Below are 22,687 nucleotides of genomic sequence, written 5' to 3'. Positions count from 1 at the left end.
GATAGAGGTCTATAAAATCATGCATGGTGTGGAGAAAGTAGAGAGAGAGAGAGAGATTCTTTTCCCTCTCACACAACACTAGAACCAGGGGTCACTCCATGAAATTGATTGCCAGGAGGTCTAGGACCAACAAACGGAAGTACTTTTTCACACAACGCGTGACCCACTTGTGGAACTCTCTGCCACAGGATGTGGTGACAGCCAACAATCTTTCCAAGATTGTGAACCTAAGTAACCAAGGCAGATCATTGGGCTTGACAGTTATCACTTGGCTCATCCAGATGTCTGCCACCATAGTCAGATGCTGAGTAAGCAGAGAGGCTGCAACCCTGGGTCAAATGAAAAGAACAGTTGTATATAGCTGATAAACCATTTCTCCCTATGATCTTGCCCAGAAGCCTTGGGCATATTTAGATGTGATACAAGGAGAGAAAAAGATGAATCCCATGGGGAAAGTTCTAGAGATAACAAACAACTGCCCATCAGAACCCTCTTTCTATTTTCTATAGTATGGTCAGCAGTATCAGAGGTTACTATAAGATTAAGATAATCAATGGGTTACAGTTTCCTCCATTGATCTCTAGGTTAATTATTTTTGCCCCAAACTGCTTTTTGTAAAAGTAATGAGTAATGGAAATTCTGATCTTTTTAAAAACCAATTGACATAAGTCAATGCTTTCTGTACCAAATTCCTGTACGTAGTCGACTACATATAGGTTGGGAGAAGGGAAACCTGGAAACAGATGAGCATTTATGTAGTGCTTTAGTGTGGACATAGCATTCCATATTCTCTTTTTAATCTTTACAATGACTTATATAATGTCAATCAGTATTATTCCATCTATTGCAGATGGAGGACTGTGGTGCAATTAAGTCTTAGGCAAGCCATTTAATGACTTAATGGCTGAGGTAAGATTGGAACTGGAGACTTCCTGAGTTGCAGTTCTAGCAGTTAAGCCACTAGAAAACTAAGGGAGGAACAGAAGAAAATGTATAGCTGCAAGTGAGTGAAAAGCCCAAGATTTAAAGATAAACAGTTATTTATATAGCCTTAATTTTCTGATACCTTTGTTCTAGAGACTTTTGAGGTACATAAAGAGCTTTCTTCAACCATGCCTTTAGGGAATACCTACTATGTTACTCTGTTGCTTTTTTCTCCTTTTGAAAAAAACAAACCTATTTTAAGGTATTAATGTAAATAGTGTTCTGAGCAGAACACCTATGTCAGCTTCTCAGCACCTTTTCTTTAGCATAGTGGCAAATATAAGCATTTACTGTAGTTTCTTAAAATATTGATCATTACCTAGATTTCTCAATATAAATGATTGTATTTATGCTGTGTTGACTAAACTTTAGAAATTCAAACTTTACACAGTGATGGTTTCTTTTCCTGACAATGTATGGGCTTTATCTGATCCACACTTTGTTCCAATGTCTTACTCAGAAGCAGTGCCCTGAGTGTCTGCTGATAGCATTTTAATAATAACCTCTGGCTTTCCTAATCCATTTAGTCCCACCCCCTTGGTAACTGCTCACTTCCACTCCAGTGTCGGGAGGAAGTTCAAACTCATCTCTTTTCTATTTGAAATAATTTGAATACTGTGTATAAGGTTGAAACCTCAGAGCTGAAATTAGCTGCTATTGTGGATAAGATAAAGCTAATTTCACGGTCTTGTTCAGACATCTTGTGGAACCAGGATTAAACCATGGTTCTGTGCAATGTCCGTAAGCCTCACACACACCATCGTGCTCCAAACCTGATATAATACAAGCCACATTTCACCATGACTTCTGCCTTGACAAATCCTGGCTTGTTCTAGCTGGAGTTTGAAAACAAGCCATACAAAGCTGGGATTCTGACATGTGAAAGGGAGGGAGGAATATGCAAGACAAAGTCTCAGGGACAACACATGAATCTGTGGTTTAATCTTGATTCCATGTGATGTCTGAATCAGGCCGTTGTCTAATGCCCATAAAAGCGTTTTAAGGTTAGGCCTTTATACTACTTCTACTTTCTGTTGATGACATTTTTGCAGCCACTAAGCATTTAAAATAAAGGGAAAGGGGCAACTTAGACGAAACACGAATACATGTTTAATATGCGGTATGTACCCCAGCAACAGAAAACAGAAGTGTTGAGTGTTCTGTGAGCCTCTAGCTTCAGATTTTCTTACACAATATATTGCTTACTCTAATTGTTTTGGAAAAACAGGTCAGCACATTTTGGTAGGTTTTGTAAGGATTAAATTTTCTTTCTGTAGTGTTCTGTATGATGATGTAATTTAGACACTGATGTGGCAAACTACCTGTATATTGTATTTTAAAAAAAACACGGAAATTTTAATCTAAACTGAGTTGAGATTTATTTATTTATTTATTTATTTACACACAGAGACAGGTGTTATTGACTGGTTTGTTTTATCCAGACATCGAGTCCTTCCCAAGGACCTGAGATGGCTGAATTTTATTGTCAATGTTGTTGCTGCTGTTATAGATACCGTCACAGAATATAGGCTGTTCCCAGTAAAGTTGCCTTTTGTAATTGGCTGATGGTGATTTCTGTGGCCCCTATGGTGTTGAGGTGCTCTTCAAGGTCTTTTGGAACTGCACCCAGGGTGCCAATAAACACTGGGATGATGATGATGATGATGATGATGATGATGATTAATTTACACAGTCAGACAGGTGTTGTTGTTGTTGTTGTTTCAGTTTCTATACCGCCCTTCCAAAAATGGCTTAGGGTGGTTTATGCAGAGAAATAATAAATAAATAAGATGGCTCCCTTTCCCCAAAGGGCTCACATTCTAAAACGAAACATAAGATAGACACCAGAAACAGTCACTGGAAGTACTGTGCTGGGGGTGGATAGGGCCAGTTACTCTCCCCCTGATAAATAAAGAGAATAACCACGGTAAAAGGTGCCTCTTTGCCCAGTGAGCAGGGGTGATCAATTTATGATCTTGGCTGCCCCTGTTTTACAGTTCACAAGAGTCTGAGCTCAGAGCTACCTCTCCCCTGAATGAATGAAAAAAAAGTGTATTTATTGTGTGTGTGTTGATGTTGGTGTTGGTCTTGGCATTCTTAAATATAAGCAGCTAGTAGATGAGGCTCATTATTGACTAGGCAAAATCATTTTGCACAGATTATACTTATAGGAAAGCTGAAGAAATTAAATGTATGTGATAGAATGTTAATGTGCTTGCAAAAGGGAATTAAAAGCAGTTGGTTTGTAGTATTTCAACTTCAAACATTCATTTTATTGAATAATTACTGTATATGGTAAATTTGAATCACAATACATTTTAATCTGAGAAAGGTCTTCTGCTTTGCTTGGGCATGATGTCATTTGGGAATTATTGATTTGATTATTGAGTGTTAATAATTAAAAATCAAAGAACAATAACAGTTTAAATATGATTATCTTCAGAGTTGCTTCTATTTTTTTATTTTTATTTTTAAAACAACCTTTCCTCTAGCATATTCCAGTGTAAAAAGTAGTGAATTCAGTTCAGCTAATTTCAGTGGCAGGATCATTTGTGTAAAACTTGCTTTCTGTAGGTTATCAGGGAATTATTATTTTGCACAAACTCTTCAAAATAGTTATTTCCTTTCCATTTTCTTCCTAGACAAGTCCTCCCTTATGGGAAAGGCAGATGCTTATGGGAAGAAGGGTGGGCAGTACTGTGTTTGAAGCGTTTATGGTAAAGTGAAGATGGTAATATTAGTATTTATTTATTTATTCATTCAGTTTCTATACCGCCCTTCCAAAATGGCTCAGGGCGGTTTACAGATAAAACATTACCATCTATATATCTTAACTCTCCTGAACACTGTTTCCTCTAAGGCATGCATGTGCTCACAAGTTTTTGGATGTCCACTCAGTTACTTTTAGATCCTGCTCAGGTTGAATCAGGAAGACCCCATTCTGAATGCTGGTGTGCACACACTGCCTTGATACCGCCACCCGGAAGAAAACTAATTGTGCACAGAGCTGAAAAAAATTAGAGGGACCACTGCTCCTGAAGTAGAATCTAATATTGAAGGCTTCTTGTGTACCTTGTTGTTCTGTTTCTAAACTTTGGAGATTGATTTGTTTTCTCACAGTTTCATGAATGTGCCAAAACGGTTATTTCCAGGCAGCTGCCCGTAGGGATGTGCACGGCTTTTTACGGGCCTCCAAACAGGTTCAAACGCTGGGGGGTTGAAGTCTGAAAGCAAGGGGGTGGGTTCACTGTAAGGGCGGAGGAGGGTGTACTTCGCCTCCGCTTACCCGCTGCCGGCGCTTGGTATTAACGTCCAACGGGCAGGAGCGTACCTCCCTGCTGCCCCATTTGTTCTTTGGCTGGAAGTAGCTGGTACGCGTGCACTCACATTACGCTTGCACTCGTCAGGCGGGCACATGCGTGCTACTTCCAGCCAAGAAACAAACAGGGTGGCAGGGAAGTACGCTACCACCCCATAGGATGTTAAAAATACCAGGTGCCGGCAGGGAAAAGTGGAGGGAGGGGTAAGTACACCCGCCCTTAAAGTGAAGTGAGACAACACCACCCCGCTGCCATCAAGCCCCCCCTGCCTGGTTCTGTGTACATCCCTAGGTGCTAGAGGAGACACAATGTGTTTCTAGCTGGTAGTGGATATTAACTTGAAATATCATACTAGGCCTTTAGTGCTAAAAGGGCAAATACTAGGCCTTTAGTGCTTGAACGCAATCTTCTTTATATATAATTAACTAAGGCATACACGTGGCTAATCCCATGTGTGGCAGCTCTCGCGAGAGTTCGGAGAGCTGCAAGATAGCGATGGGCGGGGGAAGGAAATGGCAGCAGTAGTGGCCGTCTGGCTGGGGAGATGGTGGCGGCAGGCAAACAGCAGCAGCAGGTGCAAGGAGAAGGGGGGGCGGTGGCTGGAGAGGGCAGGTGGGTAAAAGCGGCAGCAATGAGGGGGTGGGCGGGAGAGGAAATGGTGAAGAGAACTAGAAAGCGCTGGTTCGACCATCCAGTGAGGAAAAGCTCTGCCGGCGGGCAGTGAGGGAAAGCACCGGCCAGGCCGACCAATGAGGGAAAGCAGACAGGGAGGGGGAAGAACAGATTGGGGCTGAAGCCAGGGGGCGGGGGATGAAGTTGGGGAGAAGAGGCAGGGAGAACTAGGGGTGCAGGTGCTCTGTGCCGGATTATCTAGTTCTTAGTAAAAGGACCCATTTTTGGCTCTGTGTGAATGCAGCTATATAAATGGAGTTTGCAGCAGGAGTTAATGGGGTGAATGGTTTCATATATGACTCTGTCTTATGTTAATAATTGAAAATCAGAATAAAATCCTTAATTCAGTTCATAGCAAAATAAGAATTGAAGGTGGTTGCCCTAAATTAAATATAGTAAATGAATCATGAGGCAAACATGTATTTAGTGTTCATGTTGGAAAACAAGTACTGTGCTGTAAAATGTTGCTGAGTTGGAGACTTTGGGCACTGAAGAAAGGTTAAATGTATCTTAAAACAAGGAGTGCTTCTGATGCTTACCTCTACATTGTGCTCACCAATATAGCTAGTTATATCACACGTACATACAGAGTATTTCGACTAACTGCTTCTGTTTCACTAAACTGTCTTTCAGCCACCCACACAGAATATGCCAATGGGTCCAGGAGGGATGAGTCAGAGTGGCCCTCCCCCACCTCCACGTACTCACAATATGGGTTCAGATGGTATGGTAGGTGGGGGCCCTCCTGCACCACACATGCAGAACCAGATGAACGGCCAGATGCCTGGTAAGTCTCCACCCCCACCCTGAAGACATTAACACCAGGGTTGCTCAGCAACTGAAACAACATGTGGACTCAAGGGATAGAAGCTTGTTGATGACAAAACTGCTTTGAATGCCCCTGAGTAGAAGCTCTCTGAGAGTTTGTTAGCTACAAAGCTACGTGACCTGTATTCTGTGTTTATCAGGCTGCCCTTGGGCTTTGATGTAGCTGACACGCAGCGTTCCTCTGAGCAGAACTGGCTAAATTTAGTCTGTCTGAAACCATGCAGTACAGCTGTGTTTAGAAGGCTTACTGCAAAAAGGTATTGGCCTGTGGCTGAATAAAGATAAAGTCTCCTTGAAAGAAAGTATCTAAAACCATCACAACTAAATTTGGTGTGATCATGAGAGATGAAACTGGTAGAAATGCCACATAGACAGAAAAATGCGTTTCTGCTAACTTGCTTCATGGTACAAGGAAGGAGAAAGATAAGCTCAATACTTGGTATGTAAAATAAAATTCAGAACTATTGTTTCAGGTCAAATCTACATCTAAAGCCAGTCTTTTTATTTCAGAGCAAAAAGGTGATGGTTGAAAGCAGAAAAACAAAAATAGTATTCCGAGTTCTTAACCAGTTCTAGAATAGAGAGAATCCCTTTACTATATAAATATGGAAGTACCTTTGTACAAGTACTAGTACAATCTGCCTCATGTCAAGGGACATGCATGTGTGAGTCCTGTCATCTTCTTCACCCCCATGAAGACCAATAGGCAAAGTCCTGCCTTTGAATTTCTGCTGAGTCATGCAGCTCACAAAATGACCTTGGACCAGTCAGAATCTCCCAAAGTTGCAAGAATAAAAATTGGCAAAATCCTCATGTATGCCACTGGAAGAAAGAACAGAATATAAATGTGCAAAATAAGCACAATATATTTCCAGAGTTGGCATTAGCATGGAAAGTAGACTGCTGAAATTAGCAGAGAATATTTGCAATTCATGTACAATGAACAACAGTGCAGCCAAATAATTTAATTAGTCCCGTATACTATGGTCAGTTGGTCGTTCATGTATTTGTCTATGCAAGTATTTTTAACTTGGGCTGCAATTTCAGTTGGAATGCAGTAAGGTACCTTCTATAACATTCTATTTATTTTTAAGCTATTAATTTTCTCATTTCCCCCCCATTGACATCCAAGACAGATAACTCCTGAATTTAAAACAATAAATATACAGTCTAAAATGGCTAAAAAAATAACATCTTAAAGTAGGTAAAAATTGAAAGACTAAATACTCCCACCCCCCAAAATGTACCAGCATAACTCTTAAAAGGTGAGAGAAGCCTGAGACAACGGAATATTAAAAAGAAGGTGCAAATCAAATTTCTCAACGTAGGGAGGCCTCCACACAGTCTCCACAGTGTGGCAGCTAAATTGACCATAGAAGGATTAAGTGCTGTCAAGTCTTTATCGACTCTTAGCAACCACATAGATAGATTCTCTATTTTGTTTATCCATGTGGTTTTCTTGGTATAATACAAGAGTGGTTTACCATGGAAGGAAGGCCCCCCCCTAAAAGTTCTTATGGGGTTGACAGATTTGTGTGGGAGAAGGTAGTCCATCAGGTACCTTGGCCCAAACTGTTTAGAGCTTTAAAGGTCAATACCAGCACCTTGAATTATGCCCGGAAATGAACTAGCAACCAGTGAAGCTGCAGTAAAATAGGTAAAATACAGTCCAAACGCCTCACACCTGAAGATCCTTACAGGTGTATTCTATATCAACTGAAGCTTTCAAACAGTCTCTAAGGACAGCCCCACGTAGGACCCATTACAACAATCCAGTCAAGATGTAATGAGGGCATGTATAATTGAGGTCTGATTGAGGACAGAAATGGATCTGTCAGGTCTGATTGAAACAGAAATGGATACAGTTAATGCACCAACTGAAGCTGAGCAAAGTGCCTGTATGTGTACACACGCATGCACAGCCCAAGCCACAGCTTCCCCCTATACCTCCAGGTGCAGTACTGGGTCCAGAAGGATTCCCAAGCTGTTAACTTGATCCTTCAAGGGGAGTGCAAACACATCTAGAACAATTTGATATATAATTGTTGAATCAGTAGTCCTCCTGATGAGGAGAGTCTCTGCCTTACATGGACTTGATTCCAACTTGTTAGCCCACACCCAACCCTTTACCAACATAGAATGCCAACTCAGGACATTTATTGTTTCTCCAGTTGGGAGTGGTATAGATATATAGAGCTAGGCATCATCTGTAAATTGATTACCCCAAACTTCTAGGTAAGTTGGTTGAGTGCAGGGTGCACAATTTCAGCCCTCCAGCTATTGTTGGGCTACAACTCCCCTAATGCCCAGACACAGTGGCCAATAGTCAGGATTCATGGGAGTTGTAGCATGGGACACAGTCTGGCCACTGAGTCTGGGAATTAGGGGTATTGTAGCCTAACAACAGTTAAAGGAACAAAGTTGTGCTACCCTGCCCTGGTGGCTTCATGTAGGTGTGGCAAAGTATGCAGGACAAGCTGGATCCTTGTGAGACACTATTCACCAAGATGTCTAGAAGGAGTTTTCCAGCACCACCTTCTCTAATCTTTTCTGCACTGCAAAGTAGTGTCTTCCATTCCAATCACTTCAAGGCTTTTCAGAAGGGTGCCATGGTTGTTCATATTAAAAGCTGCTGTGAGGACCAGATGAACCAACAGGGGTGCTACAGGGAACTTTCCAAGTTCTGATATGTCATCCACTGGACTCAAATGACTAAAGTGTTTTCAGCCCCTAAACCGGCCACAAACTAGATTGATGGGAATCCATATAATTGGTCTCATCCAAGTACCTTGTTGCTGAGTTGCTCTACATGCTCAAGCACCTTAGAATGGCAAGTTGAAGAGTGGCTGGTAGTTGTCAAAGTTTTCTGGGTTTAATAAGGGCTGCTTTAGCAGGCAACAGACTTTTTCCTATTTTAGGCCTGTTGGAGACTAGGGATGTGCACGGAACTGGCTGTGGATGTGTTTAAGGGTGGGGGAGGATGCACACGTACATGCCCGCCACATTTCCTCCACCAGCACACGATTTCCAAAAAGCCTGTTGGGGCAGCAGCATATCTCCCTGCCGACCTGTTGCCCTGTTTACCGGATATACCCGTAAGTACTAGATGCACCTGTGTGTGTCAAATGTGCACCTTCATGTGTCTAGTACGTCTGGGTATATCTGGAAAATGGGGCAAGAGGGCAGCAGGGAGGTATGCTGCCTTCCCGACGGGCTTTTTGGAAATCATGCACTGGTGGTGGAAATGCATCAAGGGGGTAAGTGCATCCTCCCCCACCCTTAAAGGCAAATGCACACACATGCCCCGCCATTGAACCTTCAAGCCGCCAGGGTTCATGCACATCCCTAATGGAGACATACCCCTGGCAGCAAAGCATTCTCCACCCCAACCAGCCAGTTCTCTTTACTCCTTCCCCTGCACTCACGTTACCGGACTGGAAGGAATGAGCATGCATGCAAACCTTGGCTTCTCCTTGTTCTACAAATGTTTCCCTACCTTTTGCAAGTAAGCTTTATCAACAGATTTAAGTCGGCCATTGTAAAAGCTGCTAGACTGGCTGGTTTAACTATGAACGAGAGAGAGACTGGATGCTTACAAGGAAGTCTTAGGCCTTCGTGGAGTCTCTGCCCTTTTCGGAGAGGGCACATCCAAGGTGCTGTTTGAATTAGGAGATTCGACTAAAGCCAAAACGGAGACAGATTATCAGGCCCCTCAATATCTTACTGCATTGAAAACTGATCCTTGACTCAGATTCTGACCCTCTCCAGGTCAACCATATGGATCCCCAAATCAGCCCTCTAATTCCATTTAATATGGAATTCAGTAGCAATGTAGGCAACAGAACATCCTTGATTTGCTCTTGTGCTCTTGAGGGTCCTGCTGATGCTGCTGTTTCTCAGGATAGAGCCAGTAGGGAAAAAGGGGAAGGGACACAAGCTTAGAGAGAATTGAATCCACAAGAGAAAAATAGGGCCATTTTGAAAAAGACATTTGTACACTGGTATGATCCCAGTGGTTTGTATACTGGTATGATCCCTAATTTGGTTCAAACTGGTTATAGACCGTTCACAAGTTAGCCCACTTGCGCCTCAAACGTTCATGCACCGGCCATCTTGAATCGGGGTAGATGGCATCAGAAACTACGCAGTTGAGGTATCCCTATGTGTCTCTACAACTGGACCTGATTTGGTTAATATTGTGTTGCGAAGTTGTTAGGGGGACACACACATGGAATGTCGGGTGATCTCATAAGCCTACTGGATAATAGGCAAAAAAACACATGCAGAGTTCAACTTGGGAATGCATATTGTGAGTATTATACTCTGGAATCATACCTCAGTGGAAAATTCATCTTGGTTGAAACTACTTGTACAGCATGTTTTCCATAATAACTCTTCAATCCAATGACACCCTTTCAGATAGAGTGTAGGGGGTGGGGTATTGGGATTGTACTAGCCCTACCTTGGATTCAACCATGTGTTGGAATACAGTTTTGAATTTCTGTTTGGATTTATGTTCATAGAGCCCAGTGTGTCTATGCACATGTCTGGCATAGTGTTCTATGCATCTCAGTTTTGGGGTGGATGGATGTCATAGCTAGGGCTTGTGTTGGTTGACTAGGCCCCATATGAACATGAGGTGCGGTGACCTAGTACTTTTACTGACTGAAAGAGTTGAGCATCAGCCCCTAAGAGATCTATTGTTTTGTCACTATAAGCAAAGAAAATCAAAAGATGGCAGAAGAAAAACTCCATGGTTAAAATCACACCGCCTTGAGATTTTATATTAGGTGGTATATAAATTAAATGAATAAATAAAAATTTATTCAGGGATTCCATGTAGTGACTTACTTGTGTTTGCAAGTCTAAACTGATGCTAGAGTGCAAAAGGCTGTGGGAAGATCAGAACAATAATAATTCTTTAGACTCAAACCTGATAATTGGCAAATGCATCCTTGTAAGGACCATAGACAAGAAATTGTCCTGACTCCATGAATTAAACATGGGGTCTATGATCAGCAGCACTTGCTGAAAGGAAAGCCCTTACCAGAGTGTGTTCTTTGCACTGTTCTGTTCAACGGTCAGCTTCAAATGTAATGGGAATCCAAGATTTCCTGCTGTGTGAACAAAGTTTTGAGAACTGCAGGCTTGTGCATTCAAGTACTGCAGGCTGCTTCCATCTGAGGCTTTCTAGCTTTCTTTGATACAGTTAAGAATACTTAATAGATTACAAAAATAGGTTGTCTTAGACATGTTTAAATGTTTATAGAGTCGTTTGCAATGCCCTAGGTAGGATGGGCATAGGCCAGTGTATCATATTTCAATTATGTTGCAGGTAAACTATAATAAAACAGTATCAGGAATATACAAAACACACACACCAAAGAAATAGCAATAGCACTTACATTTATATACCGCTCTATAGCCGGAGCTCTCTAAGTGGTTTACAATTATTTAGCATATTGCCCCCAACATTCTGGGTACTCATTTTACCGACCTCGGGAGGATGGAAGGTTGAGTCAACCTTGAGCCCCTGGTCAGGATTGAACTTGTAACCTTCTGGTTACAGGGCAGCAGTTTTACCACTGCGCCACCAGGGGCTCATTAAATAGAAATTCTAACACAAAGACTGACTAAACTTCCCTTTTCCCTAGACTAAACTTCCCTTTTCCTTGAACTCACCAAACTCGGGAAGAGAATTCAAGCTTCCTACAATCCTTTCTTTTAAGGATTCTTTTATTCCATGAGAGAAATCTTCATGCTGACTTTGACCATGAGGCTGCAAACTCCATTGCCTCTCATCAAGCCTTTCCGCACATGCTTCTCTCCAACTCCTCAGCCTTGTTGCTGCTGACTGCTCCTGGCATCTCTGCCGAGACCGCCTTCTTCTCCATAGCGCTTCCCTCCTGGTCACTTGCCTGCCGTATGTGCTCTGGGATGGGAGCACTTGCTTCATCTCCTGATTGTAGCTGGACTTCTCCCTCACTGGGCCTCTCAGTGCTCGGACTGGGTTCTGGCCTCTCCCTAAATGGTGCTATCTGAAGGTGCACTTCTAGTCTGAATAGGTGGGGCTAGCTGGGTCCTGGTACTTTGAGTCAGCCTCTCTCGCTCCACCATCACTGGCTCCTTCACTCCTGCATGAAGAGTCTCCCAAACACGGTCAGCTAAATCTTCTCCAGTCATCATGGCACAGGGATGCTCTCCCATCACTGCAAACTCCCTTTTTCGTCAGCCCACTGGATAGATAACTTCACCAGGGGCATTTCTGCCTGGCCTCTGGTGAAGATAGCCCACACCCATGAGGCCTGGGCGAGCTGCTGGGTCTTGACAAGTGAGGGGTGTATGGCTGAGATCTTGGTGCCCGTGTCCCACCATTCAGTGACTTGTTGGTCATTGACCAACATACTCACTCACCTCTTGGGTGGAATAGCCTCCACATCAAAACAAGGGGCCGACCCCTTACAGGCAACTGCCACCTCTAGGCTCCTGTTGTGAACGATGTTGATTAGGGCTTTAGCCTTGGGACATTCCATCTTGAAGTGTCCTACTTCCCCACACTTAAAACATCTGGGGCTGCCCTGCTCAGTCCACCTGCCCCCTTGTGGAGTGGTGGGGGTAGGGTGGCTTGTGTCCCCTGGGTTCACCTTAGTAGGACTCCTGGGCTTCTCCTTGGGCAGATGCTGAGGCTCCTCCCATCTTGGGACAAACTTCAGTCGGTCTCATTGAGGTACCTCTGCTGTCCCTCTGTCAGCCATCCTCTAAAATACAAGCTAAGTAAATCTGCCCTGGAATCGGGCAAAAGCAGACCCCTAATTCTAAAATTTGGCTTCCTTCCTTCTCCAATCCTCTGGAGCCTCAAGGCCAGAGCTCCACAGCATACTTCTGACCTGGCCCTGCCTCTCCCTCCAGGACCAGGAGAGCTGGTCTTGTGGTAGCAAGCATGACTTGTAAGCAGGGTCTGCCCTGGTTGCATTTGAATGGGAGACTTGATGTGTGAGCACTGTAAGAGATTCCCCTTAGGGGATGGAGCCGTTCTGGGAAGAGCATCTAGGTTCCCTCCCTGGCATGTCCAAGATAGGGCTAAGAAAGATTCCTGCTTGCAACCTTGGAGAAGCCACTGCCAGTCTCTGTAGACAATACTGAGCTAGATGGACCAATGGTCTGACTCAATATATGGCAGCTTCCTCTGTCCTCCCACCCTTGCGTGACTGGCACATGGCATGCCAATGCTGAACATTAACCAGCATTTCCCTCACTGCCTAGCCTGTCAATCAGGCTGAGGGAGGGGAGGACTGAGCCTGGACACATAGCCAGCCAATCATTTGGAGAGAAGGAGGGGAAAATGTTTCCTGAGATGACTCCCCTACCCTCCTGGAGAGGAACCCAGCAGTGTAGAATGGAAGTGATTCAGGAAGGCAGGAGGGTTCTGTGTAGCCCATGTGTGCCTCCTATGAGGCTTCAGAGAACTCTGAGGGGTTCAAGTACTCCTGGTTGAAATGATGTAATTCATTTTAAATGCAGATCTCAAATGTATAGTATTTGGAGTTTCTTGGGATACAAAATGAACTTTTCATAGTTCTTTCCTGCCTTTTGAATAGGAGGCAAAAATATTATAATGCTCCAGATCGTAATAAAGGGGGCAGAGTTCTGAAGCCTTTAAGTTTACTTTCAGATGTCTTTAAAGAAGGAGGAGTAAATTAATGCAAAGTACACTTTTTAGAAAATAGCAGATTCATTTCTTTGGCTGACATACATGTCTGTCTTGTACTGCACTTTTAGCTGACCATTAGGTATGTACCTTTTGTCTTATATTTGATTTTGTACAAAGTTAAAGAAATCCTCACTGTATCTTGTAATACAACAAGTTCTCCAGATATTTGACTACAGTGATGATCAACCCCAGCCACAATGGCCAGGCTGGTGGGATGATAGGAGCTGTGGTCTAACAACATCCGGGGACCCAAGTTTGGGAACCCCTGTTTTACATAATAAATTGTTGTATGTGGCACCTAACAAAAAGTGTATCCAACTATTATTAACATAAAACTCTGCAATGATGCTAGCTAAATTGAAGCAATTCTTGGTGGTGGGTGGGGAGGAATGAGAAAAGGCCTAAAGGTATCTGGTATATTATTTAAAGAAAAACTTGCAAGAGCCTTATCAAATAATATTTTGCAGCAGTAGATACGTCCTGCTGTAGATGAAACTATCACCTTGTAAGCAAGGATGTAAGGATGTAACTTTCAAACTTCATATGTTCAGAGTAACCATTCTCATCTATTTATTTGCTGTGTGTTATAGAAGGTCCTGCAATTCAGTATAGAGTATGCTTAGTTGGTATGGGATGTAGTTTGTCCTGCTGGGCATGACTATGCTCTCTCTTGAAATGCGCTTTAGAATATAGGGTGAGACTTGGAATTGCAGTGGGAAGACTGACAGTGGCTCACCATTACAGTACTTATCTATTCACCAAGGGAACCCTGTTTGATTCCACGGAGCACAATTTGAAAACCAATTATTTAGCTTTTTCAGTGTAATCTTTTGGTCATCAGTAGAGCAGTACAGTATGTTTAGCATATGCAAAACTACAGTTGGATTTAGGAAATGCTGATGTAAAGCTGTGCTTATTTTGAAGTGCAGTATATACATAAATTCTTCTTGGATAAACATAATTAGTCTTTTGACTATGTTTTCAGGACACTGAAATGTAGAATTTATTTTTCTTCAAAGGACCCAACCACATGCCCATGCAGGGACCTGGACCGAATCAGCTCAACATGACAAATAGTTCCATGAACATGCCTTCAAGTAGTCATGGGTCCATGGGAGGTTATAACCATTCAGTGCCATCTTCTCAAAGCATGCCTGGACAGAACCAAATGACGATGAGCCAAGGGCAGCCTATGGGCAACTACGGTCCCAGACCAAACATAAGCATGCAACCAAATCAAGGTAAGTGAAGATGCCATCCTTTTGCGGGTCGTAAGTGGAGACGAACAGCTTTCTCATTATCCTCGCTAGGGAGGAATATGTCTAGGAAGAGAGACCTTGCAGATTAGAAAAGCAGAAAATATTAGTGACAATAGCATGCATTTTTGTATTTCTTAGTTGACTCTACAGTGGAACTCCTGCCTGTAGGCTTCCAGCAGCATCTGGTGGGCCACTGTGTGAAACAGGATGTTGTACTGGATAGGCCTTGGGCCTGATCCAGCAGGGCTGTTCTTATGAAACTCCATACATAGGATATTCCACACTATATACTGCCAGCAGTTCCCTGAGTACTTCAGAGTAAGAGACAGGCTTAAAACAGTTACGTGGTATTCCTCTTCTCCCCACTTCCTCCAGTTCTGCAGATAACTAAGATTTGCAGATAAAGAAGCAAGGAAGGGTGAAAAACTCCAATATGCACACATTGGATATGCCTTGCACAATGTGAGCATCTTCTATTGTTTTTAATAAGTGAAGCCCTGCCCACTGAGGCAGAGTTTCATGGAGCTATGTCTCACAACATAGGCTAAGCTTCATATTGGACCGATGGCCATGCTGTACTGGAATAACATAATTTTTAAAATAAGATTTATCAAAATATAGTTATTCTGTACTCCCAGAACTTAGCAATCCCCAGCTCCATGAAGGGAAAATGTGCTTCCATAATAGGGTGAGTGAATTCCAGTTGCAAAACTCACCCCTTTGCTTCAGTGGTCCTCTGTATTAGTTATTGCCTGGAAAGTGGTGTCTGATTGGAGACACCAAATGGTGACCAATGAAGATAAAGGACAAAGCCAGAAAACTGCCTAAATAATCCTGGCACCATGTAGAAACCATGTTATTTCTGTTCCTAATACTAGACTTTAAGATTACTTTATTGCGAGGATAACTTTTTTGTGAGCTGCTTTAAAACTCTTATGCTGTACAGAACAAGATAAATATTTCTAAAATTTGCATATGTAGTGTCCTTAAATGATGGTTTGTCAGAGATTTGTAGAGTTATTTTGGTTTTTCTCATTGTAGGTCCAATGATGCACCAGCAGCCTCCTTCTCAACAATACAACATGCCTCAGGGAGGTGGGCAACATTATCAGGGACAGCAGCCACCAATGGGAATGATTGGCCAAGTTAACCAAGGAAACCATATAATGGGACAGAGGCAAATTCCTCCATACAGGCCGCCACAGCAAGGTAAGATTAGAAGTTGCAAGTTTTCACATTGATTTAAAACACACACACCCCTTTGAACTGACTGTCTTGCCTACATCTAACTACCAACTTTCTATGTTGCTTTTATCAATTTTTCAAATAAGTGCAAAAAAGTTATTAGTGCACAAAATGCCCTAACTATCATCTATGTTGTCTATTTGAGACCTAAAAGAACCAGCTTTTGTAAAGCTGTTGTACCTCAACACTTAGAGGCAACTCTTTCTCTTAGAGGCCACAAGCAACCCATCGAGTATCTATTTACAAACCTGTACTAGTGTGTTTTCCTAAATATAATTCTTGAACCTAAAAAGATCAGCGTGGATCTGAAATTTAAAATCTATATATTCTGTTTATAAGCTTTTCTTATTCAAAAAAAGTTCTATAAAAAGGTATGGCTTAATTTTAAAATTATGTTTAGTATATTGAATGCTGTCATTCAACATTTATGTAGAATATATGGTTTTTACCGCTTAAACACTTAGACAAGGTGAGATGCCACAACTGCCTATTATTTCTCTTTTTTTAAAAAAAGATCAAATCGTTTATAATAGTGTCTGTATGTTCTTAGAAACTATTTACATCACCTTTGGTATTAAATGCAGTCAAGCTGCTGTATGTAGTACATACATGTGTAGTCATAAAGCATTAGGTATGCTTTCTGAAGCACAGTGACATTGGGTGGGGGGAGTCTATAGATGAGGGCTGTTCTCATAATAAACTGAGAAATTAGTGAGAATGGTAACAAAGAAAATAAGTTATTTACATATTGACTGGTTGTGGTTTTTCAGGCCCACCACAGCAGTACTCAGGCCAGGAAGACTATTATGGGGACCAATACAGTCATGGTGGACAAGGTCCTCCAGAAGGCATGAACCAGCAATATTACCCCGATGGTAATCTCTCATAATGTTAACTTACCCATTTTACGTACCTGCCCATTATTAGTGATACACAACACTATTTGATGAACAATTTTTAGTAACTGAAATTGGACACTACTTATATTTAATTGAGGCTGCAATCCTACACACACATACTTGGAAGAAAGCCCCATTAAATCCAGTGGGACTTGTGTCTGTGTAAACATGCATAGGATTACCCTTTAAAGGCAGCTATTTTAATAATTTGAAACCCAACAGATAACTTTATTTTATAGCTCACTCAGAGTACAGTATTTGAAGCTTCAGTTCTAGCACAATACAGATTTTTGTATCTTTATCAGAAGCCCCTCATTTGGCTACAAATATGGCAAACTCTTCTCTGTGTATAACAGTTAATGTCTGTAACATGTCTGTTTACAAGACTACTTTGCTTATAAAAAGCAGGTAATCGCAGTTCTAAAATGACTGCATTGATACCAAGAACCCTTAACGAAACTATCAATATGCTTCCAAAATATTGGTTTTTTAAATCTGTTTTTAGAGAGTGTGCCAGCCTATGGTTGGTGCTCTTAGGAGTATATAATATATTGCAGAATTCTAGACATTAACAACATTCTTCCTTTAAACATTTATTCTAATTCTGCAAATCATATCATTTTTGGAATTTAATGCAAAACATTACAAAATCAACTCTTAGAATTGCAAATCTCAGTCCTCTTCATACTTGATTGTCTTATTTTTGAAATGTAAAATAGCTCTTGTTCAAAAAATGAGTTTGAAATTTATTTTTTACAGATTTTTTTAAAGACAAACTAAATAGACATTGATGAATTTATGGCTGCTGTTAAGAGCCAGCTTGACACTTTTTTGTGCACTTGTTGAAGTACACTTGTAAAGTTTAGGGTAGATTGTTGTCTTTTTGTAGTAATATACTTGTTGCAGAACAATTGTTTGGTGCAAATTGTGTGGGTTTTTTTTTTTAAAGTGTTCAAGTTAGTTTCATTGACTTAAAGACTACCTGTTCACCACTGGTTACTATTATGCTCATGATTTACTTAATTCACATATCACGAAATCAGCCTTGAGCACCTCTTGTGCTGGATCAACCTAGAGCCAGTTTTGTGACATGTAAGAGTACGGTAAGACAAAGTCACAAAAACTACAAATGTTAAATAATTGCACCTGCATCTTCATTCTCAGAAGTCATAGTGTGTCATACTGGCTGCTTGACATAATGCATAAGACAGCACTGAAAATGTAGTAATTTGTATAGCCTTAACCTGCAGAGGTAACATAGGTAATCTGAACATTTTCTAAGCTTATTTGCAGCTAGATGCATTTAAGAGATCTGCCAAGTTTTATTAGCTTTGGCAAATGTGTGTTCACCAAAAATTGACTTGTAAAGCATGAGCTACAGATAATATCAGTAATTATCAAGTTGGTTTCTTTAATAAGTAAACAAACTATAGCAATACATTATAAATAATGCAGTTGGATAAAATTTGTGATGCATGTGATCAAAAGAATGAGGGATTTTAAAATTCTTTTTATTTTACCTTTTAAGCCCTTTATGAAAGAGTTGAACAGAAAATCACCATAATTTCCTTAAGCATTTTAGTAGATGTAGTGTCTCTTTTAACAAAAGGAAGCCACCCTCTTAGTGACTGTGCTCAAGAAGAGATAATTAACTAGAATTCTGATTACAAGCATGAGAAATATATGAGATCTTAGAGCAAGCATCAGGTGGCATGTTTCTTTCTCAACTGGATCCTAATGGCAGGTGTCCATAGCATTTACTGGTTATGTTAATATGGTAAAGGTGAATTAGTAAGGAAGTATTTCTTTTCTGTGAATAATGTTTGGTGGGTGGATGTTTAATTTTTTCTAGATACTTTATTATAAAATTGAATTAAAGTTATTTAGAAATTCTTTGAGCTTTATTTGTTGTATTTCTCACTACTTTTAGCATATCCTTTTGAACCAGAAATCAGTAGAACAGGTGTTCAACAAAGTATGATAATTTCTTTCTTTGTTCATTCTAATTAAATTCAGCTTATTTACATGTGAAAGGCCTAAATGCTTTCATTTTTTTAAAAAAAGACAAAGTACTTTCCCCCCAATAAAGATTATCAGAGGCTTAAGACCATCCCTTGCTGTGATGTTGCTAAAGCTACTTCATTAGTTAGTGTTTTTTTCTTCCTGTCACATGTTAATTCAATATGAAAGGAAATCCTATTGGTAAATCCTTCTAATTCAATTTGAAGGTTCTTTTTTATGTATTTCCAGCTGACACTGATTTTTCAGTAAGATGAAATCTTTTTAGGGTTTTCACTTAGAGGCCATTAACGTTTCTTCCTGTCTCTTGTCGAATTGATGTAGGTCATAGTGATTACGGTTATCAGCAACCGTCGTATCCTGAACAAGGCTACGATAGGCCTTATGAGGATTCCTCCCAACATTACTACGAAGGAGGTATCTATATACCTTCACACACACATGCGCACATACATTCCTTTTCCTCTCCCCCTCCACAAAGGAACAAAAATTCTTGCACAATAACTTATTTCCTGCCCATGCAAAGCTCTTGTAGACTACTAGTTGCTGGCTGTTGAATTGCAGGGAACTTGAAGCATTCAAAATAGTTTCTTGCAAACATCTAAAACTTAACCTTAATTTGTCATTTCTAACAGCAGTAAAATGACTAAAACACTGTTAGTATCTTTTTCAATTGTATCCTTTTATTTAAACATAAATCCATTGGTCCAGCTGTATATTTTGTGTGTATGTATACATACAAATATAGTGCCATTAGGAAACAGCTTGCTGATTTGTGTAGCTAGTCTGTGCTCTGTAGCTGTCTTTAATTTTGTCTTTTTTTTCGTTTAGCATAGTCATGACCTTTTCGAGTCATGGCACCACGTTCCAGTAAACTTAATGCTCGTTTGGCAGAGATGCTGAAATTGCTGCAGTTTAGCCTTGCAAAATCTGGCTCTAACTGCAGTTTGTTTGGCTGAATTCCTTCTGTTTTGGTTTGTTTTCTTTGTTTTGTTCATTTTTTGAGATCAAGACTGCATTTTCATTTTGTTTTTGTGGTGTTGGCTGTGCATCTTAAAAGGAAAAAAATAGAACCAGCAAAAGTTCCTTTAATTGGTTTTGCTTACCCTAATGTTTCAGGAAATTCACAATATGCTCAACAGCAAGATGCATATCAAGCACCGCCTCAGCAGCAAGGATACCAACAGCAGCAGTACCCAGGTCAGCAAGGTTATCCTGGACAGCAGCAAGGTTATGGTAAGTAATAGATTCTACTAGCTGAACCGGGTGCAGAGTATGTGTGCCTCTAGTTCTCTTCTCGGCTTTCCTCTCGCCCTCCCCGCCCAGTGGCCGCCACTCAGCTATTCTCCTGGCCAACAGTTTCTTTACCCCCACCCGCCTGTGTCTATCCAGCAGCTGCTTGCGAACTCTCGCGAGAGCTGATACACATGGGATTAGTGACGGGTACGTTTAAGAGAGATGGATGGATGGACATTAATGTGGGAAATCTTAAGGGATTTTTAAACCAACCTCCTTTTTGCAGCTTGTTAAATTTTAAAAATCACAATAATAGTAATAGCTCACCATCACTCCATGTAGACATTTACATTTCCCTCTTATTTCTCTAGAGATTTGGAACTGCCTTAGCTTAAAATAACCATTCATCAGTAATATGTATATCAACAGAACGCTTAGGTACGATATATGCAGAACGTTTTGCTGGTGAAACTTTTCGACTTGTAATGGGCTGATTCAAGTAGGATTTTTGAGCTTGAAACAGAACACCCTTTTTAAGTAAAGGGTGTTTTGAGCTTGGAGCAGAACAACCCCCATTTCAATCAACACCTTTTAACATTCCGAGTGCCATTTTGGAGGTCTGTTTTTCCATTGCTCATTGGTTTTCTGTTACTGGTTTCTGATTGGCTTGTTTCTCCTTGTTTCTCTGGTCTCCTTGTTTCTTGGATGCCTTGTTATCATACATACTTTATCTTCCCTTTTTAGATTGTGAGCCCTTTGGGGACAGGGAGACTTATTCCTATCTATCATTCTATCTATGTATGTAAACTGCTTTGGGAACTTTTTGTTGAAAAGCAGTATATAAATATTTTTCATATTCTTATTCATACAAATAATGTATGATTGAAAACCACAGTTGTCATGGACAACTGTGCTCCCATTGGCTGGGGAGAGTGGAAAACAATAGGAGGGTATTTCGAAATGTATTCAAAGGGACTGGGAGGCAGAGAGAGAGAGCCCTTATACTATGCCTCTCTTGAAGAAGAGGATACATCAGGACAGGAGGAAAGAAGGTTTGATCTTGTAGTTTTCTTTTCTCAGCACTGAGTGTAATATGCTGTGCTTTTGCTGGAATAACTATCTGGTTTTGCTGGATCTCAGATTGACAAGGAAGAACTTGGGTGCCTGCCTTGAACTTTCCTTGAGTTGTGGTTTGACTTTTTTGTGAGATAGTGTTGTGGTGAGAAGTGGACAGTGGAGTGTGTGTGTATGAAATAATCTGGGTCGTGATCCGTTGAACTCCATTAGTAATGGATTCTATGCCTGCGCAGAACTCTCTGTGTAGAGTACCACAGCTCCTTGTGGCGCTTCTGCCCCGCCCCACATGGTTGATAATTAAGGCGGGAGGAACACCACTCCCTCGGTTACTTTTCAACTATTCGCTATAGCGATTGGTTACTTGGTTGCTGCGGCTCCTTGTCTTGGTTCTTCTTAGTGTGTGAGTTCTAAAGAAAAGAGAAGAAAAACAGATTGATTTTTTTTGGCAAACGAACCAGACCGTCAACTAACTTAGTTTATAGATAAACCTAATGTTAAAGAAAAAAAGACTGAGGGCGGAGGGAAACTTTCAAAACCTTACTCTAAGTGTAGAGCTAAGCTTCTTTCGCACGATCTCTGTCTCCTATGCCTAGAAGGGCATAACACCACATCTTGTAAAGTCTGCATGTCATTCTCGAAGCAGACTAGATGTAACAGGAAGCTCAGACTAAGGGCTTCACTTTATGACCATGTATCAAGCCCCTCGACTCCTTCAACATCTAAGGAGCGGGCCAGCCCTTTGGAGTTTCTATCTGGCCCAAGGACTGCACAGATTCAGTCTAAATCCTTGGACACAGCTTTTAAATTGCCTCAGTCTCCTAAGATGTCAAAGGACTAGCATATTGATGAAACTGCGTCCGAGCTGTCAAAAAAGAGAAAGACCTTGATCTCTGAGACCATGTTGTCTCCGAGCCTTCAGGATGTCGATATTACTTTGGTATTGAAACCTTTGACACCGAGGGTGCTGGAAGGCTCAAGGCCTGACGTAGAAAACCCCTTCATCGGACAGCCCATTGACACCAGAGCCATCGTTCATGCCAAAAGACCCCTCGGCATCAAGCACAAGCCAACAATATTTGACATCGTAGCAACCTCCGTCGATGCCGAAGCCAACACTGTCAGTGTTGAGGACTTTTTATTCACCAATGCCGAAGCTGATTCCAAAACCAATGTTGATATCACCGGTGCCAACACTGACAGGTCATCGTCAACCTCCAATATCCACTTTTAATACTCTTACCCCTGCTAACTGGGCAAAGAGGCACCTTTTACCGTGGTGATTCTCTTTATTTAGCAGGGGGAGAGTAACTGGCCCTATCCACCCCCAGCACAGTACTTCCAGTTACTGTTGCTGGTGTGTGTCTTATGTTTCTTTTTAGAATGTGAGCCCTTTGGGGACAGGGAGCCATCTTATTTGTTATTTCTCTTTGTAAACCG

The 22,687-nt window shown here is 41.3% G+C and overlaps 1 protein-coding gene across 4 annotated transcripts in view; it reads left to right on the top strand.

Moving 5' to 3' along the window:
* Positions 1-22,687, top strand: part of SS18 (SS18 subunit of BAF chromatin remodeling complex) — a 43,489-nt gene that overhangs the window by 8,696 nt on the left and 12,106 nt on the right. The window contains exons 4-9 of one of the 4 annotated variants that reach the window (XM_053247027.1): positions 5,610-5,763; positions 14,535-14,756; positions 15,816-15,983; positions 16,790-16,894; positions 19,262-19,354; positions 20,057-20,173. In XM_053247027.1, the coding sequence (XP_053103002.1) occupies positions 5,610-5,763; positions 14,535-14,756; positions 15,816-15,983; positions 16,790-16,894; positions 19,262-19,354; positions 20,057-20,173 (859 nt within the window). The remainder of the gene's footprint in view (positions 1-5,609; positions 5,764-14,534; positions 14,757-15,815; positions 15,984-16,789; positions 16,895-19,261; positions 19,355-20,056; positions 20,174-22,687) is intronic. The other 3 variants (XM_053247029.1, XM_053247028.1, XM_053247030.1) reach the window with 3 other exon arrangements.

Source organism: Hemicordylus capensis, chromosome 4 (genome assembly GCF_027244095.1).
Source record: "Hemicordylus capensis ecotype Gifberg chromosome 4, rHemCap1.1.pri, whole genome shotgun sequence".
NCBI classification, from domain to species: Eukaryota; Metazoa; Chordata; class Lepidosauria; order Squamata; family Cordylidae; genus Hemicordylus; species Hemicordylus capensis.
Note: the sequence above shows the minus strand (reverse complement) of the source record. Positions and strands in the feature narration are given on the sequence as shown.